General features: G+C 49.8%; 7 protein-coding genes across 7 annotated transcripts; 4 read left to right on the top strand and 3 right to left on the bottom strand.

The window, feature by feature from the left end:
* Nucleotides 1-424: 424 nt before the first annotated feature.
* LOC119557365 (N-alpha-acetyltransferase 30A) lies at nt 425-3,033 on the top strand. The gene is made up of 3 exons (XM_037870106.1): nt 425-1,619; nt 1,680-1,925; nt 2,448-3,033. Exons 1-3 carry the CDS (start codon nt 846-848, stop codon nt 2,610-2,612), a joined length of 1,185 nt encoding a protein of 394 aa, XP_037726034.1. The 5' UTR covers nt 425-845; the 3' UTR covers nt 2,613-3,033.
* Nucleotides 3,034-3,606: 573 nt separating this feature from the next.
* Nucleotides 3,607-8,216, bottom strand: LOC119557411 (poly(A) RNA polymerase, mitochondrial). The gene is made up of 3 exons (XM_037870160.1): nt 8,023-8,216; nt 7,096-7,954; nt 3,607-4,817 (listed from the first exon to the last, which is right to left on the bottom strand). Exons 1-3 carry the CDS (start codon nt 8,111-8,113, stop codon nt 3,935-3,937), a joined length of 1,833 nt encoding a protein of 610 aa, XP_037726088.1. The 5' UTR covers nt 8,114-8,216; the 3' UTR covers nt 3,607-3,934.
* LOC119557412 (tetraspanin-2A) lies at nt 5,204-7,026 on the top strand. The gene is made up of 2 exons (XM_037870161.1): nt 5,204-5,348; nt 6,164-7,026. The coding sequence occupies exon 2, from the start codon at nt 6,175-6,177 to the stop codon at nt 6,907-6,909; it is 735 nt and encodes a 244-aa protein (XP_037726089.1). The 5' UTR covers nt 5,204-5,348; nt 6,164-6,174; the 3' UTR covers nt 6,910-7,026.
* Nucleotides 8,217-8,685: 469 nt separating the features above from the next.
* On the bottom strand, nt 8,686-13,004 carry LOC119558122 (solute carrier family 12 member 8). The gene is made up of 7 exons (XM_037871353.1): nt 12,308-13,004; nt 11,704-12,248; nt 11,300-11,501; nt 11,010-11,244; nt 10,309-10,887; nt 10,070-10,248; nt 8,686-9,998 (listed from the first exon to the last, which is right to left on the bottom strand). Exons 1-7 carry the CDS (start codon nt 12,547-12,549, stop codon nt 9,839-9,841), a joined length of 2,142 nt encoding a protein of 713 aa, XP_037727281.1. The 5' UTR covers nt 12,550-13,004; the 3' UTR covers nt 8,686-9,838.
* A 67-nt stretch (nt 13,005-13,071) lies between these two features.
* LOC119558120 (ESF1 homolog) lies at nt 13,072-15,623 on the top strand. Its single transcript, XM_037871350.1, has one exon. It carries the CDS (start codon nt 13,149-13,151, stop codon nt 15,504-15,506), a length of 2,358 nt encoding a protein of 785 aa, XP_037727278.1. The 5' UTR covers nt 13,072-13,148; the 3' UTR covers nt 15,507-15,623.
* Nucleotides 15,624-15,666: 43 nt separating this feature from the next.
* Nucleotides 15,667-16,674, bottom strand: LOC119558133 (NUAK family SNF1-like kinase 2). The gene has a single exon (XM_037871366.1). The coding sequence runs from the start codon at nt 16,626-16,628 to the stop codon at nt 15,753-15,755; it is 876 nt and encodes a 291-aa protein (XP_037727294.1). The 5' UTR covers nt 16,629-16,674; the 3' UTR covers nt 15,667-15,752.
* Nucleotides 16,675-19,746: 3,072 nt separating this feature from the next.
* LOC119558142 (histidine-rich glycoprotein) lies at nt 19,747-21,277 on the top strand. The gene is made up of 2 exons (XM_037871374.1): nt 19,747-19,862; nt 20,691-21,277. The coding sequence occupies exons 1-2, from the start codon at nt 19,848-19,850 to the stop codon at nt 21,144-21,146; spliced, it is 471 nt and encodes a 156-aa protein (XP_037727302.1). The 5' UTR covers nt 19,747-19,847; the 3' UTR covers nt 21,147-21,277.
* Nucleotides 21,278-21,846: the final 569 nt, after the last annotated feature.

Consider the following 21,846-nt stretch of genomic DNA (forward strand, 5'->3'; position numbering starts at 1 on the left):
CGCGAAACTTTGATTGTTCCTCATTGCACCGAACTGCGTTAACTTGTAAATAGCACTTTAAACATATTTTTAAGACATTTGCTCGCCGAAACAAGTGAAATTGGTTAATTTACGTGAATGTTAAACATTTTTAGGCAGCGCGAATAGTTTGCTTGCAAATTTTAAGTTTACCGTTAAGTTTGTGGTATCGAATATTATCGATAATTTTCAATCGATTTGGAGAAATGTCGCTGACTGTGAATAGTATGCGTGTATTTCACTTTTTTGTTTAGCCTATATATTTAAGCACATTCATTAATGGTTAGTAAAATAAATTATTTAAAAGTTCGTTGGCCAAAAGTTGCAATCGATGTTTGCATTGCAGGGAAAATATCGATATAGTTAACTGCGGCGGGCCATTCGATAGTACCGATAAGACATCGATTTGGGTCACAGCTCTAGCCAGCTGTTCGCGCATCTGTGTGTGGGTGCGGATTTATTCATAGCCAACGGAAAATCAGTCAGTTTCGGGGCACACGATACATAATTTTACATAAGTTTTACATAGATCGAGCTCGGAGTCCGATCGGAACCAACCCCGGGCCCCCCACTCCGGATATCGAGAGGAAAAAAGCAGAGTGCTGCCCCCCTGGTGTGCGAGGTGTGCGTTGGTGTGTGTGGGTCCCCGTGTACGTGTGCGTGTGTGTGTGAATGAAAAAGCAGCAACTGTGAAAATATAACCAAAAATAAGTCCGAGGTGCACGGTTGCAGGCGGGGATTAGCAGTCCTCCCAGATAACCGCAGGAGCCCAGGAGCCAGGAGGAGCAGCAGGTGCCGCGTGAGACTGAGACCCAACGCTTTTCAGGATGGCGGATGCCCAGGCAGCGGCGGCCGGAAAGAAAAAGTACAAGAACAAGAAGAGCTCGGCGGAGAAGAGTACCAATCCGAATACAAATCCCAGTCCGAATCCGGATCAGGATCATGATCAGGAGGCACCCACCAGCAATGGGTATGTGCGGCAGGAGGAGGAGGATGCGGCGACGGCGGCGGCGGAGGATCTCAGGGGCCTGCTCAAGCAGCTGCACCTCTGCAATGGCCATGGCGCCAAGGAGCAGGCTCCATCGCCACCTTCGGTGGAGGTGCTCAATGGCCATGCCCATGCCCATGGCCACAGCAACAACAATCACATACAGGCCACTATGGGCGGCAGCAACAACAACAACGGCAGCCACCACAACAACAGCAGCGTGGACAGCAGCAACAACAATCGCAGGAAGCGGAGAGACGGGGATGTAGAAGGAGTCGGTGGAGGAGGACCAGATGCCCTCCATCCGGAGGAGAAGCCTGTGACACAAGCCACAAGCAAAAGCACTGCCAACACACAAACAACCACAGCGACGGCCACAAAATCAACAGTATCGCAGGAGGCGGCAGTGTTGCAAAGGGAGCCGCCAGTGGCGACGGGGAGTGACAATGGCCTGCAGCAGGCGGAAGAGGAGGAGGAGGAGCCGCTGCCCTCCACCTTGGCGGAGTCCACGACCACCATCACAGCAGAGTGCCAGCTGCCAGAACCTGCCATTTCAGCCATTTCAGCCGACGAGATCGTGTACAAGGAGTACGAGGCTGAGCACCAAATGCATGTGAGTAGTACCTCTTAAGTTCGACCTGTACCACATACTAATCCCACCGCCAATCTGCAGGACATCATGCGACTGATCCAGGCGGAGCTGTCCGAGCCCTACTCGATATACACGTACCGCTACTTCATCTACAACTGGCCAAAACTCTGCTTCCTCGCCTCGCACGACAATCAGTACGTGGGCGCCATTGTGTGCAAGCTGGACATGCACATGAACGTGCGGCGCGGCTACATCGCCATGCTGGCCGTGCGCAAGGAGTATCGCAAGCTCAAGATCGGCACCACACTGGTCACCAAGGCCATAGAGGTATGATGGCTGGGAGAGGTTCCGTAGCAGTTTAGGTTTGAGATCTATGGACAAAATTACCAACTGGCGGCTGCCATTAAACAGAAATGTTAAGTCTTTGTCCTGTTGTCGCATAAATTGCCATTATAACATAGCAATAAGTGGGTTCTAAAAGGCAGGTAGTCTTTCACCGCGGTATGTAGTCATCAGATGATAATATTAACTAAATGTTATACATTGGAACAGTAAACTTCCTTTAAAACCCAGTCAAATTCCTTTTAGAGTATATTGTCTCATACCTTTCCTTTAAAACGTTACAATAAGTGGGTTCAAACTATAAAATGTACTCTTTCCCCTCGATATGTAGTCATTAGCTTCAAATTTTAACCAAATTTCTTATATTGGAATAGAGAATTTCCATTTAAGCCCAGTCAAATCCCCTGCAAAGTATACTTTTGGGCATATCTTGGTTAGAAAGTCGGTACCTCAGTTCATCTGAAATGTAAACCTAATAATACCACCTCTTTCCTCCCCTTTTTCCAGGCAATGCTGGCTGACAATGCCGACGAGGTGGTGCTGGAGACGGAGATGCGGAACCAGCCGGCCTTGCGGCTCTACGAGAACCTGGGCTTCGTGCGTGATAAGCGGCTGTTCCGATACTATCTCAATGGAGTGGACGCGCTGCGGCTGAAGCTCTGGTTCAGATGAGTGGACCCGGCGGCTGCCGTTGAAATTGTTGTCTAAGTAGCCGCCGAAGAAGTCGAGATCCGCTCGTCCTGCCTGGCCTGCCACCTGGCAGCCTGAATCGGCGCCCTCTTTTTTGTACCTATTTAACTAGGAAGCATCGTAGCATCAGTTTACACCCTCCCACGCCTCCCACTCACCCCGCCTCCCTTGTCTCTCTTTCAATTGTAAATTATTTTGTATTATGTAGCAGCAGCAGCGGCAGCAAAAGCAAAAGCAAAAGCAACATCTGCAGAACGCGTTTAGCAAAAGCAGAGGAGCAGCACACAACGGACCCAAAATTTGATTATTTTTACAGAAGGCAATTTTGTATGCAATACGTGATTTTACATGCATAAAATTATACATTAAATTCTTAGGCGAGCAATTAGTTATGTACATTAAACAATCTACACAAATCAATCTAGAGAATAGACAACAACAACATGGAGCAGCAGCGCAGCACACACACACACTCATTTACCGAACTATAAACATAGAATCAAATTTTGTAAAAAGATTGATCAAAAGCAAGCAAAAATCGTACGGAAACACACGAGTAATGTATATCAAAATGAACACACACACACACACAATCGGAACAAAGAGCTAGGAACAGAACCGGAACCGGAACCGGAAACGGAAACAGAAACACTTGCGCAACACATAAGGCATATTGTAGCGTTATATACATGTACACACCTGCATGGAATGGACAGAGATTGCCATCCGTGCGGACGAAACGACTCGCCATCTGGTCTTCTATAACTTCTAACTCTGTTCTCTCCAGTGTTAACGCCTGGGATCAGGATCAGAACACAGGAACAGATACACGTAGCGATAAGGATGAGGATGTGATCAATCCCGAGTAACATTGAAAGAATGCAATAAAATCTTAAACAAATACGAAAGCCGTGACTTGTGTTCTTTCTTCAGGTCTTAAACCAAATATAGAGAAGATTTATATAGTTTTATCATTTATTATGTTATAAAAAACAGCATTATAACTACTTTAACTAGGAAAATATCTCTTAAGGATACACAAAATCAAACTAGGATTCTGACTCGTACCGGCCTCATAATTTTGGTCTCGTCTGTCATAAAAAATCGATTTGAATACTCAACATTGGCTCGATCCTAGACTTAAGCCTACTTAAGAGGAGGTTTAACAGTATGAACAACATTTAGTTTAGCCAACTGCGGCTGCCTTAACCTTAAGCTTGACCCACTTATGGCTGTGGATGTGGTTGTGGAGTTGTGGCTAATCCTAAGTATGTACATGGGTGGTGCCAGCTGTTTCAGTAGCATCACCTACTGCTCCGCCGGTTTTTAGGACTGTTTGTGGGAGCGGAGCTTGCCGATCCGCGGAGCTGCTTTAGTTCGGAACGCGTGGCCGCCTTGATGCTCTGCACCTGCTGGCGCACGGAGGAGCTCTTGTAGGTGACGGTTGCCGTGGTCGCGTTGGAGCCCGTCGTCGTCTCCTTCTGCTCGAAGAGATCGCTGACCTCGACCATGCGCGGCTTGAAGAACATATTCGGCCGGATGACGGCCTTCTCGGGGTGCTTGAACAGGTTCAGCAGGCCCCACGACAGCTCCTGGCGCTCCTGGCCCTCGGCCTCCGGCGGCGAGGCATTCTCCACCTCCGACTCCAGCACCCAGGCTGCATTCCGCACCTCGATGCGCAGCCGCTCGCACTCCTCCAGGCTGACGTTCTTGCTCACATTGAGCAACTGCTCCAGCGGATTCACAATGTAAATGGCCGAATGGTCCGGCTTGGACAGTGGCCTGCCCTCGTTCAGGGAGATGGCTCGGTTGTGGAAGTCGAACTGCGAGTAGAACTCAAAGAACTGCAGCAACAGTTCGCTCAGCGAGCTCTGGTTGCGACTCCGGAAGCCCAGTCGCTCCACATCCCGGGCGAAGGTGCAGTTGATGCCGTCCTCGGTGACCCGCGCATCCTCGGCTTCCGCCGCCTTGGCCAGCGCTCCAATGGTGGGCAGTATGGGCTGGCGCAGCTGCTGCAGGAAGAACATCACCAGGCAGGTGAGCGAGAAGTTGCTGATCCAGCGACCAGGCGAGGGATTCGTGAGGCCGCAGGTCTGCGCCCAGCGCCGGATGCTGAAGGTCAGCGGGCGGACGCGCGGATCCATTTCGCCGAACATGTAGAGCAGTTCCGACATGTAGAAGCCAGTGCTGGAAGAGGGATTGGGCTTTAGATGCATAGTGGTGCATAAACTTCAAACAACGGGCGTGGCATCGTTCATTAAGCAAAAGCCCGGAGAACTGACCCCCGCCACTGGCCGGATATGGAGTGCAGCGCGGAGCTTATCAGGGGGGGGAGGGGCAGGTGAATGGATGAATGGTTGGATGGGTGGGTGAATCATGGCCATTGGCATGCCAGGGAAGTCATCACAGAGCGGGAGCGAACTGATTCACCTGCTCCGGCGCGAGAGCAGCGGAGTATTTACACGGCATTTGGCAATCGCCACCTGTCGCTATCTAATCTTATCGAGCTCACGAAGCTTTCTTATCTAAGGCCGCTCTCCCTGCCCGACTGTACGGGCCCAACTAGCCTGGATGTTGTCACCGCCGCGTATCTCAGCCAAACAGCCAGTTTGGTCAAAACGATTTCAACGAACGAACCGAACGGATCTCTGTTTCTGGTCTTGCTACTGAGCAGCCTGTTTTTTTTCTAACGACCCCCCGACATTCGACCAAAACAAGGTGAATCCTAGTGAATGTGTGCTGTGTGTACGGGAATTCGCGGTTCTACGTTCAGATATTAAGGAGAAACTGTATTTTTTTTAAGTGCTTTCGAAAAGTGTTGAAAACTGCCACCACACCCAAAGATATTAGCCAGTGGATATCTGTTTCAAGTGTAAAATGGAAATTCCTATATAGAATGGGTGTCTACGTTAAGGTTTATGTAGGTTCTGATACATTCAGTAGTTACGAAAAGTTTTGGAAACCATTCCCCAACTCCAGTCATTGGCTCTTTTCCGATTTCTTGAATCGCTGGGTGTTGCAATTGCTCGTATTAATCATCTAGTGCGTGGTTGATAACGCTATTTGCTAAACACAGTTCAGATAAGGCCCACCGAGGTGGAAATTGAGGCGGTCGAGGGCGGGGAGAATCCACCATAAATGCCGAGCAACATCGTGATTAATAAACGCGAACAGGGCGAGCTTTTGGTATGTGACTCAAGGCGGGATTACTTGGTGATTCGCTTGGTCAATTATTAAAGGATCCATTGAGTATTATAGGCGGTTCTGGGGTATCCCATCCTCTTAGCAGTATTTTCCTTTTGATACTTTAATAAAAGGTTCTCTATAATGGATATCCTATTGTATTCCTCCAAGAGCGCCATCTTAGTCAAGGAATCCACTCCATTCACATGAATCATCCAATACCTTAGTGTATAGGTTTTCTTGTTAATGAGTCCCGTCACATGAAGCATTCAATATACAGCAGGGAATCCTTTAGTTCCTGAATACAATTGAAAATCCTCGTCCTAATGATCCTCCTCTTGCTTTCGCAGCTTTCCCAATCATGGGTATCGGCTATGGCACCTCCGACGAGCAGCTGGAGAAGCAGATAGGCTGCGTGAAGTACACCCTGTTCTGCTTCAACATCGTGGCCTGGATGATTGCGACGGCGCTGTTCGCCCTCACGGTCTGGCTGAGGGCTGAGCCCGGCTTCAACGACTGGCTGCGCATCCTGGAGGCGCAGTCCTTCTACATCGGCGTGTACGTGCTCATCGGCATCAGCATCGTGATGATGGCAGTGGCCTTCCTCGGCTGCCTGAGCGCCCTGATGGAGAACACCCTGGCGCTGTTCGTGTTCGTGGGCACTCAGGTCTTTGGCTTCATTGCCATTGTGGCCGGATCGGCGGTCCTGATGCAGTTCAGCACCATCAACTCCAGCCTGCAGCCGCTGCTGAATGTGTCGCTGCGCGGCTTTGTGGCCACCTCGGAGTACACCTACTCCAACTACGTGCTGACCATGATCCAGGAGAATATCGGCTGCTGCGGCGCCACCGGGCCGTGGGATTACCTCGATCTGCGCCAGCCGCTGCCCAGCTCTTGCCGCGACACCGTCAGCGGCAACGCCTTCTTCAACGGCTGCGTGGACGAGTTGACCTGGTTCTTCGAGGGCAAGACCGGTTGGATTGTGGCCCTGGCCATGACCCTCGGCATGCTCAACGTCATCTGCGCGGTGATGAGCTTCGTCCTCGTGCAGGCGGTGAAGAAGGAGGAGGAGCAGGCCAGAAACTACCGCCGCTGAAGTGCCCAGTGCCCCCTAAGTAACTTAGTTAGTAGCGACAAGTGACCCTGCGATAGATCTAAGAATTCATACCCAGTTCGAACAATAAGTACAATAAAGATTGCGACCCCATACACGAAGGAAAGCATTAGTGGAATGGGATGAGTCCAGGCGGATGTGTGTTTGAAGCAAATGGGGGGTACTCACAGGTTGCTCATGGACAGGTCCACTTCCAGGTCGAGGTGCTCGTGGTGGTACTTGATGATGGGCACCCTGGCCTGCAGGATGCGCCGCACATGGCAGACGCCGGGCAGGAACAGGTGCAGCATGTCCCCGAAGCACTCCATGTGCCGCTGCGTCTGCGAGCGACCGTTGCTCAGGTTCTCCTTGGTGTGGTAGACCAGCCGCGAGGGATCCGCCGCCTCCCGTGAGCCCTTGGCGCCCATATCATTGTCGAAGCGCAGGATGAGGTCCAGATCGCAGCCCATCCGACCGAAACCGTTTACCGAGGAGCCGAAGGGCTGCGCCTGGGCGGCGGGGAACATGCCGGCGATGGCCTGCTGCACCTGCAGGGCGGCCAGGAAACGCATGCGGACGCCCAGCTCGTTCAGGCGCGTGTGCTCGTGCAGCAGCTGCACCTGCTCCTCGATGTCGGCAGCTCCGCGCAGCAGTCCCAGCAGATGGGACTGCTCCACCTGCCGGTTGCCATCGAGGGAGAGCAGCTGGGGCGTTGGGTTGGCCTGCGACAGCTTGGGGCTCCGCCGGCCGCCTCCGGCTGCCCGGAACCAAAGGAACGGCGATCGCACGGGCACGCCGCTCAGCTCGCCATTGGAGACGCCCGCTCCGATGGCGGCCGCCGCCTCGTCCGGCGTGGCGAACTCCAGCAGCACATAGTGCAGGGCCTCGTCCTGGCGCACGCAGTAGTGGTGGGCACCGAGGATCGAGCCGAAGCGGCTGCAGTAGTTATACAACTCCGGGTACGACTTCTCGGAGCTCACCTGGACCACAATGCTGCAGCGGGCCTGCCGCTGGTGGCGGCCAATGAACTCCTCGTAGTTGGGCCTGCCTGCGGGCGGACATTGACAGTGGTTAGCGCACTCAAAACAGCCCCAATCTCCGCGAGAAATCACTCACCTGGAGACGCCGCCTCCGGGGCGCCGTGTTTTACGCAATACGAACGCCAGAGGCTCAGCTGCCGGGCACTGCGACGCACCAGGCTGTTCATGGCGGGTGTGGGTGGTGGGCTGGTCAAGTCGTGGACTTGAAATCCGGAATTTAACTTCACCGAATATTTGTGGGCTCTGGGCGTTGAGGTTATGTTCAGCCGGTTATCGACCACAAATAGCGGGTGTGCAGCCCTGGTTGCAGCACCGGAATTAATTTATTTAAAAACCGAGAATTTGCAATACATAAATCATCACTTGACCTTATCCAGAGCATTTTACCTGCCCTTTTATTCATTAAAACCCCAAATATGCAAACATTTAAGCGGAGACCAATCCCAAACGATTGGCATGCAGCCCTGGAAACTTATCGATTGCCCCCCTTTGGCGCCACATTCAAATTGCCATCGAAAAGCTTCTTGATTTATCAAACTTTTTATTTCACATCTCAATTATTGTGTTATTATTGTTGTTACATGCGGGTTCTCCGTGGGACGAACGTTTTTGCGTACAACTAGGTTTAATTAGGCTAAACACGTACAAAAAGGGGACACGATTGGGTACATTTTCGAAATATACGCCATCTCCTCTACGATCCTGGGTTTGGTTACATTCAATCAACATTTTGGGTGTATATATCGGATATATGTGTATGATATATATACATTTATTGGGTGTATATAGAGTGCGGTTATTGCTGATATCTGCGGGATTCTTAATCCTATGCCGAGTGAGTACGCAGAGTACGGGCTTATATTATCAATAGGGGCTGTTATTGTTCATCGAGTTGCTAATACAGGGGGTTACAGCTTAGGTTACGGGGTTAAAGGTTATATGTGTTAAGTGTGTGGCTTGTTTTTTGTATTTGTGTTCTGTAACAATTTCATTGTGCTTGTGTTCTTCTTAAATGCAAGGCGCCAAATCATCGATTTTGATTTCTGGTTTTTGGTTCACTTATTATCTCAGTATCACATATGTCTCCTCAAAATGCGTTCGTTTTGTGTGCCGAAACACTGGAAACATATCCATTTAGCAACAATCTAAACGCTCTCGATCAGGAAGTGATCATTAAAGAACTACGCGAGCAAGGAACACATCGAAAGCAGGCGAAACTTAAGATTAAAATTAAATAATTAGTACAATGCTCTGAGCTGTTGTGTGTGTGCAGTGATGGGTGTGTGCGTGTGGGCGGGGCGTGGTTGGGGGCGGTGGTAAACGACGGACTAAGCAACTTCGGTCAGAATAAAAGCCTCCACAACTATAACTTTGATTTGATCTTTATGGTTTACAGCTCTAATAATACGGACTTCTTTGGCAACGCCAAGTAACTCAGCGATCCACATAAATAAAATGTACAATTGATTCGTTTCTAAATGTTGATAATTGCCAAAAAACCTCGTTATCTTTTGAAAAATTTAACATAGCCTAATGAAATTTCCTTATCTAATCCGTAACGATCGCAATTTTGCATAAAAACTCAACAATGGGAAAGTCCCAATAAAAATGAGTCATCCTCTTAAAAAAAAAAACATTGTGACCGCAGCTGTTGCTATCCTTAGCTATACATCAAACACATCCTTACAGATTTACAAACATATACATATGGGGTTTAGTTTAGTTTCTGCCTCACTTCACTTCACTTCACTTCACTTTAGCTTAGCCTAGTACTGTCTAGCGTTAGAGAAATGCACTCGACTATTGCTTTCCACAGCCACGCCGCCTGCCCCATCATCATCTGCCCACCTTCTGTCCAGGTGAACCCCCAGATCCGAGATCTACGACGGGCTCTAGATGTCATCGATGAGGCGGCCCTCGATGACGGACGAGTGGTGGTAGTTGGGCCGCGGGCGGAAGTCCTCGTTCTGCTCGTTGAGCTGCGTGGGCGAGAGATCCACGCCGGGACACGAGGGTGTCACCACGATCTGTTCGTACTCGTTCATCCGCTTGCTAAAAGGGCACCAAAGAGAGCGAGATGGCATTTAGATGGGGGAACTCCAGGGGTCGGAGTCATAGCTCACCCGAAGCACCGGAATATGACGCTCTTCAGCCAGGCGAAGAAGTTGAACTCCGCGGTGAGGCCTGGCTTCACGGCCGGGTTGGCTGTGCCCACGTAGAACCACACGACGAACACCACCAGGAAGCAGGTGAGGGCGTAGTACCAGTTCACCAGCAACATGACCAGTAGCTTGGTGAAGGCCTGTCATGGGATTATAAGAAGTTAGCTCAATTTAGCCATCTTCCAAAGCAGCCGACTTACCCCCAAAAGCGAGGCCCAGCGGTTGCAGTAGCCGGAGTACCAATTTTTCGTCTTAGAGTGGATGGGCGGGCGAATCGGGGCAATCGGTTCGGCATCGTCGCCCTGCTCCTGATCCTGCTCGCTGCCAATCTGTCCGCCCGCCTGCTCCACGGCCAGTGTGGTGTCCGCCTCTAAGGAATTCGAGGCCTGCGCCTGATTGGAGGTGCTGGGCCCCTCGCCGTTGAACTCCAGGGGAACGGTCTGGTGCAGCGGTGAGTTTTGCGGACTCTGTAGGTTCTTGTGGCGCACCCGATCGGGAAAAAGCAGATCCAAGTCGTTGCCCGCGTCCGAGACACTGCCGTAACGACGCGTCTCATAGCTGGGACTCGAGGCCTGAATGCGGAAGCGCTCCTCCCGCTGCTCCTGGATGTCGAAGGTCTGGGCCAGCGCAAAGTAGGCGTAATCGATGCAGGCGTACGTCAGCAGGAAGGGCATGGTCACGATGGGTGCCAGGAAATTGATGTCGCCCACGATGATGAAGGTGACGGTGACCAGGGCCACGATGGCCATGGCGTATAAAGGCACTTTGTTGGGACCACGCTGATAAAGGATAGGGGGGAAAAAAGGAGTAGTTTATATCAAGGTCGTCGGTGTAATTAAAAGCTAGATTGCTTTACGACTAATTTCCCCTAAATGGCTTCCCTTTACCGACTGGTACTTACGCCTTTTCCCAGAATATCAATGCCCGGAATTACGCTCTCCTTGGCGATGCTCTGAAGGACGCGCGGTGTGCCGTACATGGCCCCCAGGCAGGAGGACATGCTGGACACGTAGATGCCAGCAAGCAGCAGGCAATTCACGGCAGCCACCTTCACGGAGATCGTGTAGTCCGTGTAGAGGTCGGTCCGCTGGCAGGTGGCTCCCAGGAACAGCACGAACACCAAGTACAGGAATGTGCTGCAAGGCAATCGGTTATTAGCCAGGGAATATCTCGCAGGTAGAAGGGCCTTACGAGGTGCCAAAGGCGGCCAGGGTGCCGTTGGGAATGTCTGTGGAAGGGGCGCGCAGGTCGCCACTCATGTTGATGCCCGAGAGCACACCGGTGACGGTGGGGAAAAAGACGCCAAACACCCGGAACCAAGAATATCCGTCGTCATACTTCGGCCACAGGTTCTCCACAAAGTTGCCGCTCGCCCAGCCCTTGAAGCCGCCAGCTGTAAAAGGAAAAGGAAACCAGATTGATTAGTGGATGCTGATTGGGATTAAAACTCATGCGAAAGTGTCCCTCAAATCTCTTTCTACCAGATTTGTAAGAAATTTCTGTATCAGGGGTACCCCTGATTGATACGAATTAGTAAAGATGGTTTTCAAATGGATTATTATAAACAAGAACCCATGAGAAACTACAACACTCACTGGGCTCGTTGGTGAAGCTGCCCACCATGAAGTCCAGCGCCGAGATGAGCAGTATCATGAGCAGTATGAACTGCAACTTGATGACCCACTTGACGCCGGCCACGTTGATGCTGCCCAGCAGGAGCACCGCCGCCGTGGCGAAGCCCCTAATAGCCCACTTGTTGTCCACGAGTCCCACAAGTCCGGCCATCGACTCGCCAAATCCCATTACGTTGAGGGCACATCCCACCGCCTGGCCGAAGCAGTAGAGCAATCCCAGGGCGCCACCGAAGCGGGAGCCCAGGGTGTGGGCTATGAGGAAGTACACGCCGCCGCTCTCCACGCGGCAACGCTCGCAGATGCCAATGGCCGACAGCACGCTGACCAGAGCGATGACCACAGTGCAGAAGATGATCAGCACGGCGTTCAGGATGCCCGCCTGGGCCACAATCCAGCCGGAACGCAGGAACACGATCACGCCGAACACGTTGATCAGGCAGGAGGTGAACACCCCGTCCCAGGTGCCAAAGAGCACGGGCTGTGAAATGAAGAAGTTGGAGCGCCACCTGTTGAGGAGGAGGTGGCATAAGATCCGGCTCTCTCTCTTGCCTAGAGATTTACTTACCAGGGCTTGTCGCCCTGCTCGCCGGCAAATATCTCATTGGCCCCGGAGGCATGGTGGCCACCAGCCGCATACGTGTACTCATTGCCCAGATCCACGAATCCGCCGGTGTTGTTGCTCCGCTGGCGGAAGCTGGCCGCCGTCACATCGCCATCCTCGTCGCCACCGAGTCCGAATCTCTGCCAGTCGACGTTGCGCCGGCTGCCGTTGCCGTTGCCGCCGCTGCCTTCCGAGCTATTAGTCATCTCCGGTCCGCTTTCCCCGAACCGTCAGCTCTGCCGCTTCTTGTTGTTGTTGCGCTGTTGCTTCTTCTTTGAAAAGCGGGAGCGGTAGTGGTGGTGGCGGGAGCGGTATGTGCGCTGCGTTGTTCTTGCTAACCAAGACGACGACGACGTGGGTTATCAACGACTACTCGGTCGTAATCGCGGCAATTAACTGATTGCTATTGCTCGAGTTCCCACTTCTGCAGCCAAGCATCAAAACATCCAATCCTGCGGAGTATCCTCTGCAGATCGTCGATCCTCTGGGCTTCGCTTCGACCTGGACTCACTGGCGGCTGCAGCGGGCAGCGGCGGGCATTGTTGTGGTGGGACGCGGGAAACTGGACGCGCTGAGTTTGCAAAAAGTTAAATAAAAACACTTGCTTATTGGTAAACTACAAGAAGTCGTCATCGATGACTTTTCGGTGGGCTGCGATAGGCGGGCTATGTGATTTCAATTACGGTCTATCGTTTGGAGCCTGCTGATCGGTAATCGGTTATCGATAGCCCGCCGCACGTGTGACATTTCGGATTGCATATTTTTCAATCAAATCAACTGACAGCCGAAACAACTGAACAACTAAATGGGTAAAAAGAAGGAAAAGGCCGAAAAGCTGGCCAAGAAGGCCTCGAAGGCTTCGATGGAGGAGGCCTCCACCTCGTCGCCGGCCACCAAGGGCACCACGGCCGGCGGCACCGATCCGGAGAGCGGAATCTGGCGCGATGCCCGCTTCCAGCACCTCTTGGAGGATCCCCGGTTCAAGGGTGTTCCCAAGGTGCAGCGCAAGGTGAAGATCGACAAGCGCTTCAAGGGCATGTTCACCGACGACAAGTTCAAGGTGAAGTACACTGTGGACAAGTACGGTCGCCCGGTGAACAAGAGCAATTCCGAGGATTTGCGCAAGTTCTACGAGCTGGACGAGAATGAGAGCGACAGTGACAGTGATGGTGAGAAGCTGGCCAAAAAGAAGTCCGATTCCGACACCGACTCCGAGGCGGAGGCGGAGCAGCAGGAGCGCCGTGCCGAGGAGCTGGCCATCGCCAACTTGAAGAAGAAGCAGCAGAAGGACGACCTGGGCAACGATGCCCTGGACAGCGATGGTTACGAGGTGCCCAAGAGCCTGCGCGAGCGCCTGACCAATCCGGAGATTGACTACGCCCGCGGAGAGGGCCGCCTGTTCACGGATTCCTCCTCCTCCGAGGAAAGCGACGACGAGGACGGCGACGGTGGCCCAGAACTGCAGATAGACCATGTGTGGGGCGAGCTGGACAACGATGCCGAGCACACCGAGGAGAGCACCCGCCGCCTGGCCGTCTGCAACATGGACTGGGACCGCATCCGTGCCGAAGACCTAATGGTCCTGCTGAGCTCCTTTCTGCCGCCCGGCGGCAGCATCGTCAGCGTGAAGATCTACCCCTCGGAGTTCGGCAAGGCGCGCATGGCCGAGGAGGAGGTGCACGGCCCCAAAGAGCTGGTGGAGCGCAAGGAAGAGCCGGAGGACGACTCCGATGAGGAGCTGGTACGTGAGGATGACAGCGATGCGGAGGAGGGCGAGGACTACCACATGGAGAAGCTGCGCCAGTACCAGCTAAATCGCCTTCGCTACTACTACGCCGTTGTGGAGTGCGACAGCGTGGCCACGGCCGACAAGGTGTACCATGAGTGCGATGGCATCGAGTACGAGAGTTCTGCCACCCGCGTGGATCTGCGCTTCATTCCGGACGACACCACGTTCGAGGAGGACACTCCGTCGGACGAATGCCACGAGCTGCCGGACGCCAGCAGCTACAAACCGCGCCAGTTCACCACCACGGCGCTGCAGCAGGCCAAGGTGGATCTTACCTGGGACGAGACAGCGCTGGACCGTCGTGAGCTGGGCGACAAGCTCTCCAGCGGCCAGGTAGACAAACTCACGGACAAGGAGCTACGCAAGATAGTGGCGTACAGCAGCGAGGAGGAGGAGGAAGAGGAGGAGGACGACGATTCCGAGGAGGAGGCGCCCAAGGCGGAGGAGGCAGCTCAAGAGGTCAAGGCCAAGAAGCTATCGAAGAAGGAACGCATTGCCACCTACAAGAACCTTCTGGCCGACATTTTGCAGCAGGAAAAGCAGGATAAGGAGCAGAAGTACGAGATGGAAATGACCTGGAACGTGGAGCCCCAGCAGGAAGAGGAGAAGCCAGTGAAGCCAGGCCCAGCCGCCGAACTCACGCCCATCGAAAAGGTGATGCAGAAGCGCAGCGAGAAGAACAAGCAGCGCAAGGAGCAGCGTCGCCAGCGCCAGATAGAGGCCAGTGGAGGAGATCCCGGGGAGGACAGCGATGCCTCCATGGTGCCCGATGGCATCGACTTGAACGACGCCTACTTCGCCGAGGAGTTTGCCAATGGTGACTATGAGCCCCCAAAGACAAAGAAGGACAAGAAGAAAAAGAAGAAGCGCAACAAGAACGATGGAGAGGAGGATGCAGAGGCTAAGCAGAAGGAGATGGAGTTGGAACTACTCCTCGACGACGGCGATGGACGCGACGTGAAGCAGCACTTCAGTCTGACCAAAATCCTCAAGCAGGAGGAGCAGGAAACTGGCGGCTCAAAGCGCAAGCGCCGCCAGCAGTTGAAGAAGTCGAAGAACAAGCCACAGGAATCAGAGAAGCCGGACGATGACTTCCAGGTGGACCTGAACGATACGCGCTTCAAGGCCGTCTACAAGTCGCACGAGTACAACATCGATCCCACCCACTCCCACTACAAGGCCACCAAGGGCATGCAGCAGATCATCGGCGAGAAACTAAAGCGCAGGAAGGAGCAAGTGGAGGGCGGCGCTGTCAACGGCGATGCGGATGGGGAGGAGCCAGTGGCCCCCAAGCGCAGCAAGCAGCAGCTGGAGCAGTCCGCCCTGGTCAAGAACATCAAGCGCAAGATCCAACTGCTTGGGGAGAAGCACTAGGGGATTAATTTACTATAGGTTGTAAACCATAAAAGGATAATTTTATGAGTGCTAAGACTGTTTTGGTTAAAGGAAGGGAAATAAATACTGCCATTGTCCAGTAATGTTTGTGGTTAAGTGATGCTATTTGATGAGAACATACCAAAACCCACGTTAATCACAGTCCAAATCTTAGTTTATTGCTTAGCCTAGCGTAGTTCTAAGAGTACCAATAATGACATTTGCTCCAGGGAATCGCAGTCCCCATTAGTAGCTGTAGCTGAAGTAGTGCCTGTACAGGGCCGCAGTGATTCTGGCGTCCAGGTGGAACAGATCCGGCAGGCAGATGCGTCGCTCCTGCTCGTAAACCACCATCTGTTCGCAGACGTGCGCCCACACCGGATCGTAGAGGCGCCGGATGAGCTGGCAGTCGAGACGTGGGCGGACCAGCGCCTGCACCACGGCCTGAAGTTGGGCAGCCGTGGCGTTCTTGTCGAGCAGAGCGGTGAAGGGACTGCGCCCCACGCACAGCTCGTAGAGGACCAACCCCAGCGACCACACGTCCGACTTGAAGTCCACCTTGCCCTGGCTAGACATCGCCTCCGGGGCCATGTACATGGGCGTGCCCATGCCTGCCTGCAGCTGGGTGCTGGGCGCATGCACGTTGGAGATCCCGAAGTCGGCGATCTTCACGCGATCCGAGGCGTCCAGAAGCATGTTCTCCGGCTTGATGTCGCGATGGATGACGCGACGGATGTGCAGGTACTCAAGGCCCACCACCATGTCGCGAAAGAAGCGGAGTAGCCGCTCATGGTGGACACCGCCCGTTCCCGACGGCAGCTGCTGGATGACATCGCGCAAAGTGCCATTGGGTACGTACTCCATCACGATGTTTACCGTGCCGGCGTGGCTGAAGGAGCGCAGAAACTCGACGATATGCGGGTGGCGCAGCTGCGAGATGATGTACACCTCCTCCTTGATCAGCCCCAGTTCGGTCTTGGGATTGCGGACGATGATCCGCTTGACGCACACCCTCCTGTCCGGCTGGCCGCGTCCCTCGCTCTGCAGGCACAGGAACACCCGACCGAAGGTGCCCTGTCCCAGCACGCGGACCGCGCGCAGCTTGGAGTCGCCCAGATCCATTTCGAGAGAGTGACTTCTGTGCCGAGCAGCCGTCGGTTACAGTTAAGTTAAATCCGCGCATGCGCGCCATGTATCGATTGTCTCCAGAACAAGGGATGCGAGCTACCCGAAAAATAGCCGAAAATTATGGGTACTATATGTAAGTTAAATCGATTTTTTATGATGTCAATAATATTTACTATTCCAAGACTTATGTGCATGGGAGCTTATCGTACTTTAGAAGTATTAGAGTTATGACTATTACATAAAAGTATGGGTAGTATGGTTTAAATATAACTATTTATTTGTACTATAAGTTAAATAGATTGTTTATGATATCAATACAATTTACTATTCTAAGACTCTTAGCATGGGTACTTATAGTATTTTACAAGTATTAGGGTTATGACTATTTTATAAAAGTATGGGTACTATAGTTTAAAATTACAACTTATTTTAATGATGTTTGAAATATATACTATTCCAGGCTTACATAGGAACTTATAGTATTTTACAAGTATTAGGGTTATGATTATTATAGATGTTTTTTTATATTTACATACATATGCAATTATGCACAGATTTTTAGTGATATGTTCATTAAAATGTTTCTTCATTACCCATTTCTATGCTAGCATTTTCTAAGTTAACAAAGGTTTCCAGAAAGGTGACCCTAAACTGCAATTCTCCTGCGCGTAGCTTTTAAGATTAAGGGCCTATTTTTGTTTGTAGTTTTAACCAAAAGAAGTATATTTAAATATTGATCTTAAATTTTCATTGTATTTAAAATTGAAATTTAAATTTACCATTTAAAAAGTACTTGGCTATGATTTGAATTATCAAAGCTAGGTTAGGTTTTGGTGACCCCGACTATGCTTAGTAATCGAGATAGAATAGTTCAAGTTTTAACATTAAAACTATCATATAAAGCAGTTGCGAAATTCTCTCGAAAGTCTTTGGCTTTCAATAAATATGCGTTATAACATTTTAATAAGTATCTCTTAACCCAAAGACGGTGAAACAAGTCTTTACAAGCCACCGTCAGATATACTTAAGCCGCTTAGCCACGTTTTTGTAAAAGTAGGTAGTATATTTTGGCTTATCATGCAGATGTGAGATCGAGGGGACTGTCCAGAACCGATAGACTGGATTACTCAACCGATCTTTGGACCGGTTGGCGCTTTTCTCTTTGATTTCGGTACCGCACATATGGGAAGCGAGCGCTTCCTGCCAATTTGGGTGTTATATAAGACGTTTTATCGCCAGATTGATAATTAAAACTGCTCCCATGGCGAGATTCGAGACAAAGCGACATGGGTTGAGCCTCATACTCATACTCACATATGAGCCGGGTGCATGTCGGACATGGACTTAGACATAGACATGGACATGGAGTTTTGCAGACTGGCGGTATGGCTGTTATGCAAATCGTGGGGCCGGGAAAGCAGTTTACTTTTACTTTTCAAATCGATTATATGTGCACAGAGCCGCCTTTTCGTGTGCGCCCAGAGCACACTAACCCAATAAATCGGTCTGCTATGCGCACTCGGAACGGATTTCGGAATGAATTTTGGGCCATACCGCGAGCTTCCCCAGTAGAGGAGTCGTTAACCTGCCACCGAACCGAAGTCATTATCTAAGGCGATTGTATTGTGCTGCATTTTAATTGCTCGTTTGTTTAAATGGGATCGAATGGAATCGAATGGAACCGCATGGGATGTGGAAAGCCAGCCGCCGGTGGTCAATTAACGCTCCGGGTAGACGCACCTTTCACCTGACACGCCCCTTGCCCCACCACCCGACGCCCACCAAAGGGGAACGCACTTGCAACCTGCAGCACGGCATGGTGATTGTGAAAAGCCCTTCACTCTCCAGCTCAATCGATCATCCATCATTCGGGTACTGGGATTGGCCCATCACTCTGGGGACTGGGTTAAGTGGCCTCAAAGTTTCAACAGTCGAAAGCAACGCGGAAGCTGTCTATCGGGGGTTATCGCCAGAATTGCAAAAGCGATAAGTAAAGGCGATAACTTGATAGATTATAGATTACATTGTCATATACCTAAGCCATTAAAATCTGATTGGCATGACTATTAAATATGGCAACGGTGGAAGTCTAATTTACATGGCTATAAGAAATAGCCGAAATAGTCGAAAGCAACGCGAAAGCTGACTATCGGGGGTTATCGTCAGAATTGCAAAAGCGATAAGTAAAGGCGATAACTTGATAGATTATAGATTACATTGTCATATACCTAAACCATAAAAATCTGATTGGCCTGACTATTAAATATAGCTTTACATGGCTATAAGAAATAGCATAAACTTTTTTATCTCTAGACTTTCAGGGGCGATATAAAAAATCGGTGATAATCTTCAAAACTGCGGAAGAGATGGGAGAAGGCAATAACTTGATAAATTTCCATCGACGATATAGGCAATTGTTTGAGAAAGTTGAAATCTAGTTAAGAAGATAGCATAATTGAATGCTGATGGAATGTATTTATTTTTAGATTCCCAGGGAAGATAACCAAGATCGGTGACTATCGTTAGAATTGAGATAACGATTAGAGAAGGCGATAACTTGATGGATCATCTTTAATCTATCAGGGTATTATATGAACTATTTGTATAGCAAAAAATGATACTGATCAAGTGAATTCTTTAGAATTCTAATAGCACCGATTCCGATAACCTTCTCCCTTGTGGTTTTTTTAATTAATACTTTTTTATTTCTTTTTCCGCGCCTAATTGCCTTGCACTTGCATCGAATTTTTTTAGCGGCGACTGGTTTTCTAGCTGGGTGGTTGTTAACCCGTTGATTGACAACGGGTTTCGGTTTCTCCTGCGCAGGAAACTGGCCGCAGTGGCAGCAAAGGCCACATGCCGTATACGTAATCCGCTTTAATTGAACCACTATCGCACGCACCTATTTTCCAAATTTTCCAAACAATTGTGGCAGGCAGCGGTCATAAATTACAACAACAGCCCACGACTTTGGCTGAAGTTCGTTGCCGTTGCCGTTGTGTGTTGCCACTGCTGTTTTTTGTTGCCGTTGCACATTTCACTCATTTCGCTCGGCTTGGGCCGGGTATAAATCGAATCTGGTCCCGAACCCAGAGCCACATTCAGCCATCCACTGCCAAGGAGAGCACTTCGCGTTACCCCGTCTGCGGTTTTGAATATTTTTTGATTGTGATCGATCCAGTGTGTGTGTGAAACGAAAACATCCCGAAAACCATGCTGAAATTCGCTGTAAGCATTGGAAATTACCACATCATATACCAAATTCAGGACCAAAAACTCCTTGAAAAACATCGTATTCTGTGTACCCGTTTAAAAGTGCTGGTTCAATTTTATATTTTTAAGGCCTCGTCCTGCTGCTTACAAATTAAACACTTTTTTTGAATATTTATACAAAATATAATATTATACATTAAAAAGAATTTTTATAAGTCCTTTCAAAGCAAACTTTGCAAGAGTCAAAATTTTTATAATACGTCGAAGAGCTATTTTTAAATTAGTCGATTTTTTAGTTAAGTGAAGGAATAGTTATATTTTATAAAAAAATATTTTGAAAGTCTTTACAAACGACGTTTTGTAAAGGAATATGTTCATAATATTTTAATATTGAAGTAATAATTATGTTTTACTTAAACCATATAATACAAAGCAATATTTTTATTCTTTTTTTTTCAATAATTAGATTTGAAAATGTTCAAAGATCTAGAAGAAAGGATACACTATTCCTTAACGTTGTTAAGATTTTAATGTTTTCACAAAAGGTTTTTTTAAAAGAAAATTCTTTTTATGAGAACTTAAGATTTTCGAGTTTCTGAAAAGGGATACTCCACCCTTTAACTTTCTTCAGGTTTTGATAGAATCGGAAGGCACTGCGAAACCTGTTTATGTAAATTATTACAATTCAAGAAAATAGTACCAAACACGAACACCAAAAACAAAGTTGATCTGAATATTACATTCTCTTATTTAAACCTATTAATGGGAGTCAAAATCTCTACTTGTATCCGTTTCCGGTTCACTAAAACCACTATTGAAATCCATGTACAACTATTCCCGCAGCTTCCCTGTTTGGCCCTGCTGGCCGTGAGTGGAGCTCTGAAGATCCACGACTACCACCAGGGGCACGAGGAGTACGAGCACCAGGAACACCAGGAACACCACGAACACCACGAGCCGGAGCACCACCACGCCCACTTCGAGCCGGAGCACGAGGAGACGGAGCTGCATCACGAGGTGGACCACAAGCACGCCACGTCGCACCAGAGCGTCAAGTTCCACCACTACCACGCCGTGCCCGTCTACATCAAGAAGGAGGACCAGCATCTGGTGAAGAAGCCCATCGAGATCGGAGGCACCAAGCAGAAGCTGAAGATCCTGCACCCCAAGAGCGAGCACAATCACAACCACGGCCTGGTGCTGGAGAACCACAGCGAGTCGCATGTCCATGAGCACGGCCACTACGAGGAGCCGGTGCACCATTCGGAGCACTACGAGCACTACTCGCACCACGAGTAGGACTCGGATGAGCATGTGGATTCTGGATACGAATCGGGAATGCCAAATGAGCTGTAGGATTTCGCTAGCGATTAAGTTCTTTCTACGTTTATTTTCTTGTGTTAATAAAGCGTTTACCTAGATAAAGTATAGACTACCGTTCAAGTCGAGCTATCTTTTTATTTTTAAACTTTTGTAACACTCAATGCTTGTATGCGAAAAAATATTCAAAACACTATACTAAGTTTACTCAATATTTAAAAATGAAATTGAAATTTTTTCAAATATTTCCAGAGTGACCAGGCACACACTTCGGAAAAATACCACAAAATTGTTTTTGGGATGTTCATACTTTCGGTATATTTAAATTTTGTGGCAGGTGGATGCACCGACTACACTCGATAAGTGTCTCTCTAGCGATGGGCAAGCCCCAATAGCCACAAATCGATTATGCAGCTGCGTCGGCGACTCCTCTCTAGGACAACCTGCCTCTGGTATTAGCCATTTCATTGTCTTTCGTGGCCGACAGGGAAAAGGTGCTAACTGCACCTAGCCCAACACCCAAATAAAATAATATTTCTTGTTTATTTTTATTCTTTTAATTCTTTTGAATATTTAAAAAAAATTATTGTAACATTCATTTTTCGACCTTTGTTTTGTTTGGTTTATAAATAGACTAATGGATATTTTCCATTTTTGGCCCACCAAATACTGCCCCAGG

This window comes from Drosophila subpulchrella, chromosome X (assembly GCF_014743375.2).
Source record: "Drosophila subpulchrella strain 33 F10 #4 breed RU33 chromosome X, RU_Dsub_v1.1 Primary Assembly, whole genome shotgun sequence".
Lineage (NCBI taxonomy): Eukaryota > Metazoa > Arthropoda > Insecta > Diptera > Drosophilidae > Drosophila > Drosophila subpulchrella.

Excerpts from the sequence above, each read along its gene's own strand:
- LOC119557365 (XM_037870106.1), top strand. The coding sequence starts at position 846 with ATGGCGGATGCCCAGGCAGCGGCGGCCGGAAAGAAAAAGTACAAGAAC. Across the intron at positions 1,620-1,679 it reads AGGCTGAGCACCAAATGCAT|GACATCATGCGACTGATCCA; the intron begins GTGAGTAGTACC and ends GCCAATCTGCAG. Across the intron at positions 1,926-2,447 it reads TGGTCACCAAGGCCATAGAG|GCAATGCTGGCTGACAATGC; the intron begins GTATGATGGCTG and ends CCCTTTTTCCAG.
- LOC119557412 (XM_037870161.1), top strand. The coding sequence starts at position 6,175 with ATGGGTATCGGCTATGGCACCTCCGACGAGCAGCTGGAGAAGCAGATA.
- LOC119557411 (XM_037870160.1), bottom strand. The coding sequence starts at position 8,113 with ATGAACAGCCTGGTGCGTCGCAGTGCCCGGCAGCTGAGCCTCTGGCGT. Across the intron at positions 7,955-8,022 it reads CCCGGAGGCGGCGTCTCCAG|GCAGGCCCAACTACGAGGAG; the intron begins GTGAGTGATTTC and ends GTCCGCCCGCAG. Across the intron at positions 4,818-7,095 it reads GACCTGTCCATGAGCAACCT|CACTGGCTTCTACATGTCGG; the intron begins GTGAGTACCCCC and ends TCCCTCTTCCAG.
- LOC119558122 (XM_037871353.1), bottom strand. The coding sequence starts at position 12,549 with ATGACTAATAGCTCGGAAGGCAGCGGCGGCAACGGCAACGGCAGCCGG. Across the intron at positions 11,502-11,703 it reads CAGCTTCACCAACGAGCCCA|CTGGCGGCTTCAAGGGCTGG; the intron begins GTGAGTGTTGTA and ends TTCCTTTTACAG. Across the intron at positions 11,245-11,299 it reads CTGGCCGCCTTTGGCACCTC|CACATTCCTGTACTTGGTGT; the intron begins GTAAGGCCCTTC and ends ATTGCCTTGCAG.
- LOC119558120 (XM_037871350.1), top strand. The coding sequence starts at position 13,149 with ATGGGTAAAAAGAAGGAAAAGGCCGAAAAGCTGGCCAAGAAGGCCTCG.
- LOC119558133 (XM_037871366.1), bottom strand. The coding sequence starts at position 16,628 with ATGGATCTGGGCGACTCCAAGCTGCGCGCGGTCCGCGTGCTGGGACAG.